Source organism: Acanthisitta chloris, unplaced genomic scaffold (genome assembly GCF_000695815.1).
Source record: "Acanthisitta chloris isolate BGI_N310 unplaced genomic scaffold, ASM69581v1 scaffold5894, whole genome shotgun sequence".
Classification (NCBI taxonomy): domain Eukaryota; kingdom Metazoa; phylum Chordata; class Aves; order Passeriformes; family Acanthisittidae; genus Acanthisitta; species Acanthisitta chloris.
Genome location: NW_008669758.1, coordinates 110,262 through 122,604, shown reverse-complemented (window position 1 = coordinate 122,604; position 12,343 = coordinate 110,262). Strand labels below are relative to the sequence as shown.

Below are 12,343 nucleotides of genomic sequence, written 5' to 3'. Positions count from 1 at the left end.
CTGTGAACAGATGTATTGATTTGATTGAAAATATTCAAAGTGTATGTGTAAGTGTAGAAAGGCAGAGATGTTTGCAGGAAAAACTGCCTGAGCTTCTGGGAGTGACTAGTTTGATTAAAAGACTTTAGTTAAAGGTGTTTTGTGTTATCAAAAGGTCACGACAGTAAACAGTGGTTTGAGTTCTTGTAAAGCCTGCTGACACTTCTAATTAAACATATGTGGAAAAGAGGAAATATGTGGATGATTTTCTTGCTGTTCTATACTATATGAAATCTGGGATTAATCTCTAATTATATTGCTTCTTGAAGTTAATTAAAGTATTGCCCTAAGCATAATATGGAAGGTGAGTTTGGTCTGAAACTTCATGTGACTCATGTCAGGTTGGGTATCTAACTTTCTTATCAAGTTTCAGTAAGAGACTGAATTAAGTTAGTAAGAATACAAGCAAATTTAAACTAGGTCTAGATAGACTCAGGTAAAAATCTTAATCTGTTCAGAGTGCCTGGAGTCAACAGAGCCCTGTAGAGGCATATGTGTCTTTTTGTGGAGAAGGCCATGACTCACTGCAGAGTAATCACAGGATATTTTGGTTTTCTCACTAGGTTTTGATTTTTACACAGAACTGCTGATTGTGTGTGTGTGTATGTGTACCTTTGTCCTACACATCAAAATCTGGACCTGAGGAATCCTGAACATGTTGCAAAAGGATTACATTTTCTGTTGTTGTAGCAATTCTGGTTACATCCGGGAATTTTCTTGAGAGATTCTTTAGTCAAACTCAGATCACTAATAGAGCACTTGGCTATGGACTAGGAGAGTGCCAAACTGTCTGAGTAAAACCGTACTAATCTCAAATCTAATGATCCAAGATTAGTGGTGACTCCTGGCCTCAGAGATCTAGTGATAAAGATGTAATCTTCACGCTGTTTTAAAAGGTTAAAAACAGTATCAGAATTCTGAAATTCTTCCATAACAAGGAGTAGCACATCCTCTACTAATGTGTTGATGTCAGTTGGTTCACAGGGCTATAGAAATTGGCCTTCATGAACAAGTGCTTCTGCCAGATCTGTTTAATGACTGCCTTACATATCAAGTAGAAGAGGCAGTCATCTAGGGCCACTGGAGAAGTGAGGTGGCCATGGCTCAGCTGTCTCCACTACCAGAAGCTACCAGAACTGACAAAGGTTGGAGTTTGAAGTATGGCAGTTGCTGTGGGAAGGAAAGGAGGAGTAAGGCCTTTTTCCTCATATTTCTTTCACAGAAGTACAACAGTAAACCTCAATCTTGAGAATTTCTCCTGACAATTCTCAAACCCTGCTCCAACCCTTTCCCCTAAACACCTGTTTTCAATGGAAACAGAGTCTATTAAGCTTCCCCCCACCCTGCTGGGGGTGATGCTCATCTGTCCTCCACAGACTGGCAGGAATACAGCAGCCAGGCCCCACGGTGAAAGGGATGAACTGGAGCTCTGGACCATCGTCTGAGCCAGGTGAAGACCATCCACCAGTACTACCTTTGCCACAGTGAGTGCATGGCACTGCAGGGAGGATGGACTGGGGGATCCAGCCAGGGTTGATGCGCTGGTTTCGGCTGGGGTGGACTTAATTTGTTCTCAGTAGCTGGTACGTTGTTGTGTTTGAATTCAGAATGAAAATAAAGTTGATAACACACTGATGTTTTGGTGTCTGCTAGGTTGTTTATCTTTAATCAAGGATGTTTTCTTTCTTATGTCTCATGGTCTGCCAGTGAGAAGGTACACAGAAGAAACTGTGAGGGAGCATAGCTGGGACAAGTGACCTGAACTAGGCAAAGCACATCATGCCTAGTATATAAACTGGGGGGAATTACCTGGAAGGGGAGCCAATCTGGGTTCAGGAACAGGGTCTGGCATCGGTCTGTGGGCAGTGAGCTATTGTATTGTTTATCACTTGGTTTGTTCTGTATTGTTGGGTTTTGTTGGTTTGGTCTTTTCCTTTTTATTATCCATTAGTATTTTATCTCATTTTGTTCTCAATTATTAAACTGTTCTTATCTCAACCTATATATATTTAACTTTTCTTGGTCCTCCCCATTCCACCAGGGTGGGGGAAAGTGGGAGAAGGGAGTGTGAGCGGCTGCATGGTTCTTGGTTGCTGGCTGGAGTGGTACTGGGACCACACTACGACAGTTGTGGTGTGGCCCAAGGGGCTGGGGTGGTACTGGGAACAGGTCTGTCCTATGGATGAGCATAGCAGGGAGACAGCTGAAACAGTAGAAACCTTGGCAGAGCCTTTTTGTCTGAGTACTTCATTTTTGCCTATCTCAGTCAGAATTCTTGAGTCACCTCTGTTCTATTTTTCCTCCAGCAGATAAAAGGAAGAAAAGAAAACTTTATGCATAGAAACTGCATTAATGCTGCAGTAAATCTGTTACATCAGCTGCTGTTTGCCAGGGCAGTGCATAGCAGGTGACGAAAAGTGTTATTCAAGGTAAAAGACTGATTTAGATGTCTGTTAGTTACAGTGAAAGTGTTGGAGCTGAAGGATGTGCACTAGTCTCAGAACAAGTCGTAGCTGATCACTTGAAATTTTAGCAGCACTGAGAAAGAAGCACTTTCCTGGGTGACAGTCTCACATGTAGGAAAGGTTGCTTTGACACTCACTGCAAGAAGTAGGCTGCTATAAATAGATGGAATAGTCATCTCCCAGGCTAAGGGATGAACAGCTGGAGAGTGGAATGAGACCTGCCTAAAAGTACTCTTAAGGCCCCACTTACCCATCCTTCTGCAGTGATATAAAATATGCTGCTTTGTTTGACATAGGGATTTGTTTCAAAAGAGTCAACTGGAAATAAGACTACAGAGAGCCCATGTATGGAGTCACATTTAATACAATAATCCATTTCTTTTCATGTCTTGAAATTATTTCTTCACTGGCAATGGGGAAGGAAAATAATCTACTGCATTATGTCACTAACTTTAGTAATGCTAATAAAATTTTTTGAAGCATAACTACTACTTGGATGAGTAGGGCTATTGACCTCGCTGGGTCTAATTCAATGAAGTGCTTCACTGGAGGAGTAAGAATTGCAAAATGGAGCCACCTGTTAGATTAAAAAAAATGGGCTATTTTGCAGTGCTATTTTTTGGGTTTTTTCCCAGCTGAGCAGCATTACTAGTTCTCATCTGAGCCTGTATAAATCTCCTGCTTCTGGAAGCACTGGACAATTACACTACAAGAACAATAAGCAATTTTTAAATCTTGTGTGAGTGTTAATTTCCTGCTCAAAGACGGAAATTTCATCGTTAAACATAAGTTAAAGCTATGCACTTTCGTTCAGTTTTATTAGTAATACTAAGGAAATTTGTCTTCCTTGTTAAGTATCATTAGTCTTAATGTTCCAGATGTTTGTAGCTAAGAACAACTTGTCTGAATCGATGTGGTGATGACACAGAAAAGGAACAGATGGCACAGAGCAGTCTCTGCTCCATTCATCATGTCAGTGACTGGGAACAATGACAATACCACACTGGCTTGTTGCAAATTATGAAGACCAGCGAACAAATTAGCTTGACTACCAGGAGGTCTAGGAAAAGTAGACTGAAATCTGCCATGGACAGCTATAGAGGTTACATGGCTATGGATCACATCGCTGCTGAAAGAGGCCAGTACAGAAATGTCCCAAGAAAGAGATTTTGCCTCTAGCTGGTGCTTGCAAATTTGTTTTTAGCTTTGGCCTGGCTATTGACTTCACTGGGTCTACCTACCTGAGTAAATATTTCATTTAAGGAGTTAGAACTGCGGATTCAACTTTATGACAAATTCCAAGTAAGAATGTAGTAACAGAATGATACTTCTAAGTGGAAGGAACTAGAACAGAAAGCACACTAGGCTTCCTCGTGCTTAGTGCTGGATTTTTGCATCAGGCTTTTAGTTACTGTACTGTTATTCTTTTGTCTTGGCTCAGGTTTTTGTATTACTGTTGTTTTTGTCTGATCATGACATTCTAGACAGATATTTGTTTATTTTTGTATCAAAGATAGGGACAGAACCACATCAGTTGTGTAATTTATAAAGTCTTAATCCTTGCAAGGAGCTGAAATTGTCAGGTGCTACAAATGTACTGGGGTTAGGTACAGATTCCTAATAAGATATGTGTATTATATATCAACCAGATATATGTATCAGATCCAAAATCCCAATAAATTCCTAATGTTATTAGTACTCACAGCCTATTGACACCTGTATAAAGTCAGAGAACTGGTTCTGGTGATATTGCCTAAGAAACCAGGGTGACAATATCTTTATATGCTTATGGCTTTCAACCATTGTCCTGTCATCCTACTGTGCATTGTGAAAGAACAGAGATGCAGAGGTGGAAAGAAGCAGCCATGCCAACCCCAGGGCTCTGCAGGTAATGCATGGACCTGCCAGAGATGGAGGAATCCTGCATGTTGTACCATGCCCTCACTGTTGCAATGCTGGTTGCGTGCATCCACCTGTGCTATAGTTCTGAGCTGCTCTAGATTATTTCCTGACCAATCTCAAAGCATTCTGTATATCCTCCAAGTTGTGCAAGGGCACTTGAGGGACCCTTTCAGCATTGGTGTGCAGTTTTACACCCGGGTATAGTAGCATAACCCTACTTATTCCCACATACGTATTGACTAGATAGTGTTTAAAGAAACAAACATGGATTAGGGGTTCTTCCACGTGAGTATTTAGAAGATTTAGCCTACAGTCAGTGCTGGTGAAATGTGGATGAATCTGGAAAGACACCTGTGGGAATGACTAGCCAGCTGGTGTCTGGTACTTGCTGTTGCTTACGTCCCTTTGTTGTTATGGTGTCTCCCTATTTGTGCATTTATTTCAGCCCAGCTGGTGTAGCTCTATTGGAAAGACATTTACATATCCACGGCAGAAATGGTCTCCAATATCCATGTGTTCACATGTATCAAACATAAGAATAAGTCATTGGTGGTACACAGAATTTATAAGGTGGGTTTCTGTATTAAAGAAGCAATTGGAGAGCAAGAAGGCTTTTTAACTGTCCCCCACTACTGGGGTATGCTCTGCTGCCAATTTACATATTATTAGAACCTTGACTTTTAACAGAGTTTAGGTTCCCAGTTTTTCAAGCTCCTGTTTGACATTGGTGTCTGCCCGGTGAAAATAAGCATAAAGCTACGTGATGTCTTTGTATAGATCCCTATTGTTTCATGTGGCATATAAATGTGCATCTGTCATGAACTGAAATTACCAAGTTCTTGCAACTAGATTGCAAGACCATTTCACAACTCTGCTGTAACTAACTGTGCTCTGGGATAAGTAGGAATCCTGCGAAATCCTTCTGTGACAGTTTTCTGGGGATGAGCTGTCATGCTCTCTTGCAACATTTACTGTTTTGTCTTGGTAGGCAATCCAGTACTGCTATTATAAATGGAGACATTGTGGCCACTCCAATGACCTACATGTCTGACTTGGCCAAAAGCGTAATGGAAGGTTAGATGTTTTTGTCCTCATTTCTTGAGTGCATCAGCAGAGTTAAGCCTTTTAACTTGCCCTGTGTAACAATGGGAGTGCATAGCAGAAAAGTGATTTTCTTCAAATACTGAGAGACTGCTTAGGCAGAGCCTACCCCTCCCTTTTCTCTCTGCTCTGTTGTTAAACCTTGGCTAATTAACTGTATATATTTTAGTTCACTTTTGCACTGTGCTCCTCAGCAATTTGTGTCAGAGCATTTACAAAGGATTTAAACACTTTTGTCTTGATTTCAGAGGTGAGTTAGTGAAAACCCAGTGCATTAACAGGATAATGACCAAGCAAGGTGAAAAACCTAGATCCTGGGAATTCATTGGTGGTTTTCCTACAGATTTATAGTAATTGTAGTCATGTCCTGCAAACTTTACTAGCATCTTTGTAGAAAATGGTGTGTGGTCTGCTAGTAACCTTAGAAATTCACCATCTTCTTGCCAACATATGAAGGGTGACCAGTACCCAAGCCAATAAAGAGCACATATAATCTTAGTAGGATTTGTGTCCCCTGTGGCTAAATACACACAATTCTTGTACAGTCAATATAGCAAATTTTTTACTTCCAACTCCCAGAATGGTGAAAAGAAGCAGGGTATTGCTAGTGGTGGTTTTGTTGTTGCAAAGTACACAACTGTTGAGTCCTTCCTTCATTGTCCAGGCAGTATAAACTTTTCTGTTTTCCAGTAATAGATTTAGGTGCAGCTAACCAGTAACATGACAGATACGTATATAGAAGCCTGAGTAACAGATGACTTTGAGTAAGATGAAGTTCTGAAGGGCATAATTCAATATTTTTTTTCTGCAGGAGAAATACCACATTCTGTTTACAGATCATTTCTGTGTATTTGGTAAGACTTCTCCCTTCTATAAATCATTTGCTCTGAATGGAATCAGGGCAGGAATTTTACTCAACCCCCAGTGGTATTTGTTTTGTGAGCTCTGGGGTTTAGAACATGATTAACAGAAATCCAAAAGGACAGCTCTTCTTTGAGGTTTTTTAATTGCTCATTTAAACTCATATTAAAATTAGTATCTTTTTTTAAGTGCTGCTTGTTTGCGATCTTAAACATTATAGACATTGAAAATTAATTCACTATTTTCTTCATGTAAGCACACTGGTATTTTGTGGGCCTTGAAATAGATAACAAGCATAGACCTAGAACCTGAGACTAGCAACAGAATTTGCATCATCTGAACTGTTATCTAATTGGAGATTCCGCCTCCCTCGTGAACCTAATCAGAAAAAAAAGAAAGACAAGACACATATGAGATGTTAATTATATCATCTTATGCCCTGGAAGGTGCTGAGCCTGTTGGGAAGCGCAGCTGGCAGAGGTGCTGGCTGGGACACGGGAAGCTGTTAGGGGGAAGAACGCTACTCTGGTAAGTGTTATTACCTTATTCACAGCAGGGTCAATAACTGACTGAGCAGATGTTTCACAGATGTTTGATTTGCTGTGACAATCAAGGACTTAATTTCAAAATGAAGAAAACTTCTTGGTGGTAAGGGGTTGCCACGTGCAGAGAGCATGCCTTCATTATCTTATTCCATTTATCAGCATACCATAGGCTGTAGATATGCAGGAATGTATTGCTAACCATCCTTCCTGCCTGCTTCTGGCTTATACTCATCTCAGTCTCATCTTTTCCTTGCAAAAATGAGCTCCTAGCCACTTATGACCAGCAATTTATTTTGTCACTTCATATTCACTGTTCATTTGTAATTGAGTTAACCTCACAGATGCCTTAATGAAGCCTAAACAAGACTGATTCATGGAGAAATGAAACATTTTTACCGAGGAAAAGCACCAAAAAGACAATACCTAGGAAATATGAATTCTAATGGTGAATCAGGTGTAATTGTGAATAAAAACATTTTGGAATTTTACTGTTTCTGTGTCATTTTAGTCAATTAAGGAGATATTTTCTTTACCCAGACTACTACCATCTTATTAATTGAAATATGCAAGTAAAAGACTTCTTTCCAATGATATGAAAAACCAAATCTAGTTAGGGGTAGACTGCCTTTTAAGTTGTGCTACTCTATAGTGTATTCTGGAGGGTTTCTATAGTTCTCAGTGGAAGACCACTGGGTGGTATGAAATGAGGTGAAATGGAGAAGGAAAGATGTACATACATTTCTTTTAAACACAGATCAGTTTAGATCTCTCTTAAGCAGGGTCTGAATGTTTTCCAAGGCATTGAATACACCTCCCTTTGCAAACCACTTCCAAGAAGAAAATACATTTTAGCAATTTAATACATGTCTAAGACAAATTTTCAAAACCAATCCAGTGTGTTTCCCTGCATATTTTCATGGTGGTTCATTTAACACTTATTCTTCTGCACTGCACCTAATCAAGTTGTAGGCTGCTCTTTCTGTATGTCACTTGCATTTCAATGCCAAGATGGGATAGTAATTTTTTTCTAATTAAAGCAATTCAAATATTTTTATTCTCCCAGCCTTTCATCCTAACTGATTTTCAAAATTGATATCATTATACAGCTTTCCTTTAATCTGTCTCCACAGTAATTTAAATTATTTTTAGAGGAAGAGAGTCTATTAAATGCTACCAGAAATGTTTCTACTTTTATGCTTTGCCACTAAAATATGAAATATGAGAATTTGACTCAGCAAAGACAGTATATGTATTTCCACAATGAAAAGGATGTATGTTAGTCCTCCTTAGTAGTTTCATGTGTGTTTAAAGCCTGACTTGTTTTAAAACTAAATTAATAAACTTTATAAAACTCCATTTCTCATTAATTGTAATACCATGTCATCTATCCCACTACAGGCCAAATTGAATTTAAAGGGACAGTTCACTCTAGTAAGTATCTGTGTGCATGTATGCAGGATAGGACCAAATATGTTGTTTCTAGCTCTAGATAAATTTTCATTTTAGTGCTAAAATGCTTTCCATTTCTTTGCAGGGTTAATGTTGTGTCTGTCATGCTACCTATGTAAGAATAAATTAAAAGAAAGGAAATAAAAATGTTCTACTCAGTGAAAAACTACTTTTTTCAGTTAATATGCCCTTAGCAAGAGGACCATGTGACTTTAAAGATTACTCTGTTTCAATTTTCAAAACATTGGGTTCGTTTAAATGGAGTAGTAATCTGGAGAAATGGAACTTTCTCACCGAGAATGTTTCACACTGGGAGGTATTTAAGAGGTAATGTATCTTTAAGTGTCTCCGCCTCTGAATCCACCCACTTCTTGATAGCTGCAGCAGTCTTGTTGACTCACAGAAGCTGTGTTCATGCAATAGCCAGCAATGAGCCGTATTTTTCAGTGATTTTAAGAGCACACCTTCTGCCATGTATTTCTCATTCTAGCTGGCTGGGGCTGAAGGTATATGAAAGAAAGTTTTACGTTTCGAAGATATTGCAAAAGATAGTTCCTCCTCTCATCCCGGAAAATCCTGACAGACCAGTTGGATACCTCTCAGGCCTTAACCAAGAACTTTATCTTCTCATCCCACTGTCTTTTTTACAGTAGAAAGACCTGAGACATCCTTAAGAACGGAGAATCTGACTAATTTAAACAGATGGCTAATCCCAGTGCTGTCTGCAATGGACACCTACATCATCATCATCATCAGAAACAGAATAACCTCTTAAAAAGTGGAATCTATAAGAAAAATGGAATTACTAAAGGAATTAAGGTAAGGTTTAATTGTTTATCCTAATTGCCTCAACATAGAAAACAAATAGGTAGTTGCAACATTCCTTATTAAGCTAGTTTTACGGCGGTCTTAGTCTCCATTGAACAAGTTGTATGGATTAGGCTTGTGTGCTAAGTTTTGTAACTAACACTGCTTGTGTCTATCCTCCTAAACTGCAGAGAGAGTTGTGAATGTTCATGCAAATACTGTTGGTCCCAGATTCATACCAAACAAAACAAACACATGCATGCTGAAATGTAGTAGCTTCCTCCTAAAGCTTAACTGGTGTTGGAGTGGAGTTTGCAATGTATTAACGTGGAAAGCTGTTTTATCAGCTTAAAGTGTGTGTGGAGTGGTTTTTAAAGTGTGATTTGTTGCTATACAAGTATAACAACAACAAAAAAATGTAGGCAGGGGTAGCTGCCTTTTCTTGGTGTTTACTATGTTCTCAAGCTGTTCTCTATGAAGCCGCACGTCTCACTTATGTGAACATTTTGTAGAACAGCTGGCATGTAGCATCCTAAAGAATTTACCACAAAACCAAGAGCCCAGATCAAAAGAGCCCATATTTTAAAAGTTGTCTGTCTGTCATACGTATTCTGACTGGGAACTTACTGTCTGTCTTGAAGTATCCTAATTCTGGATCTTGATGTGGTCATTAGTAGAGAGTAGTGACTAGTAAAAGGCTGGCTTTGCAGCATGGTGTGATGGTGAGAAGGGGATGGAGAAGGCTGCGTTTGGAGCCTGAGCACTCACCTGACCATCCCTGTTGGAAGACTTAGACAAGGAGTGTGGCGAGGGCTCCGCTGTTTTACAAATAAACTGCTATCTTATATCTCTCTCTAAATGGCGCTCTCACACACCTTAGCACTCTAATGAAGGCACGCCCAGTGTCATGCTTAATGATTGTCTGGCTTTAGGTGTCTCCCTTGGTATGAGTGTTTCCCAATCATTAGCTTGTACTGGATGAGGAAAGCAAAAAAGCTTGTGCAATGATTGAAAAAGGCCTTCCTTGAATTTGCTTCCAGAAACCTACTCCAGCATCATTGTATATATCACATATATCTCCTCATCGTTTTATATGTTATCTGTTTGCCATAGTGATGTTTGAAATCTTTGCTTTCCATTTGAGTGGCAAATTTCAAGGAGTAAACTTTGCCATTCAGTTACTGTTAGCATGCTGCAAATGAGTGATTTTCAAAGCAGTAGACTCCCAGGAGGGGATTAGTTAGGATTTCCTCCTTAACAGGAAATAGAAGTAAAATAAATGGCTTGAGAAGTAAAGAAAAACATTACTGAGGATGAGCCAAAAGGAAGTAAATATTGGCCTGAAAGTGTTGGCAAAGAAATGAAAGAAATAGTAGTAAATGTGCCTGCTACATTAGTGACATCTTACAAGCACCGTATGGTTGGAGGAGAAGGTGTCTTGCCCTGCTGTCTGACGCGTGAAAGTAACACTAAGCCACTAGTAAATACCATCCATGGCCGAGGAAGTGAAGCCCTAGAAAGTTCAGAGGCTTATCAAAGGCAGATTTGGTGAGCCCAGGTTTAGCACTGCGTTCTGAATTACATTCCATTTCCCCTCTCTTGCTGCTTCATACACACATTGGGAAAGAAGGAAACAATAACAGGCAAGAGTCCTGCATGAACCAGGAATCTCATTCCTGGTAGGAATCTCCCCATTCCTGTCTGGTCTGTTTCCCTGCCCCAGCTGCCTCACCCTGTTCAGTGCTTATACTTTATGCTATTTTACAGGAACAGATACTGTTCCTTCCTCCCTGCTCTGTTTACATGTCTTACTGCTGTAGGTGTGCGACTTCATGCAGTCCTCCAGTGTGTTTGTCTTTGCAACTCCTCACTGAGGTGTGCTCCCCGGTGAGGAGTAAGGGAATATGGCAGCTGCATGCACAAGGAAGCCTGTACAAGAACCAGACCCAGGTTTCTCATAATTCCAGTCATTCTCCTACCTCCTTCCTCTTTTGTTCTTTATCCACCTTGCCCAATTTCCCCTAGCATTCTGACATACACACACATATATGTGATTTACTGCCTATTCAGTGCGTTAATAGACCATTAAATACCTTACATAGGAGAAATACAGTGCTAGGTATTTCAGGGGACATGACTGATGACGCTGGTTCTAGAACTTGAGACTTGTGGCACTTCCAAAACTCTTGGAGTTAGTTACAGTTTGCAAGGAGGGAAGGAGGGAAACACGTTCTGGTTTGAGAGAGGTAACTGGTGCAGAGGCTGCAGCAAGGGAATGGCGCAGTGAAGGCTTCTAAGCCAGGAATATGTAGCAATAGTTGTCACACAATTGACTGACTGGAACATCAGGCTTTGCAGAAATCAGCTCCATATACCCTTTTTTACCTAGGCAGCCCACAGGAAGCCCTAGCTTCAGGAAATGCTGGCTTTGGAAACACTGCTTTAGAAAACACTGGCTCAGGAACAATGTGTTTTGCATCTTAATGATGTAAGAACATTTTATGTGTCTGTGTGTGCATGACAGAAATAGAGAAGGAATTCTGATCCCACAAAACTCCCCAGGTTTCCAAAGAAAGGATTTTGTTTTATAGGTTGGGGAAGGTAATTCGAATGATCAAATGTGAGGGAGTAGGGAGGCTCTCTTTGCTTCCAGCAGTCTGTGGCATACCAAAGACAGAAAGGAGGTAGCTGAGTGATAAAGAAGCAGTGAAGCAGTCTACCAGAAGAGAAGCTGTTGCTTTTGGGGAAGAGATACACTCCTTTGGAGTGGGACTGCTTGTTTGAATAGCTTCTATGATCATTTTAAGTCTGACTCACTCTATTCTAGCTGATAGCACAGACTCATGTATATCAGGCCTAACCATGTCCCACTAGCCATGCTACATCCTGGCATTCTTTGAAAGTTGGGCCACAGTAAAAGCTACCCTTTGAGAGGTGGGTCATGGGCCATGTCTTCAACTTCATTAGAGCTTCTAACACAGGCAGATGGTTAGTATTCTTCCAGAACCCATTGCCTGGGCTTTCCTTTATCCAAAGCACAATTCAGTAGCTAACCTGTTGATTTCTATAACTGTAATGGCCAGAAAGTATTTTCCTAGTGATGCTGTCTTTGCTGTTACATTGCTGTTGATTGGGTGCCAATTATAGGGGATATTGGATTTTTAAAGCAATAAA

General features: G+C 40.1%; 1 protein-coding gene across 1 annotated transcript in view; it reads left to right on the top strand.

Annotated features, from left to right (window-relative positions):
* The first annotated feature begins 9,064 nt into the window (after nucleotides 1–9,064).
* SPTLC3 (serine palmitoyltransferase, long chain base subunit 3) overlaps nucleotides 9,065–12,343 on the top strand; it is an 83,023-nt gene continuing 79,744 nt past the window's right edge. The window contains exon 1 of the mRNA XM_009073432.1: nucleotides 9,065–9,181. Coding sequence (XP_009071680.1) covers nucleotides 9,065–9,181 — 117 coding nt within the window. The remainder of the gene's footprint in view (nucleotides 9,182–12,343) is intronic.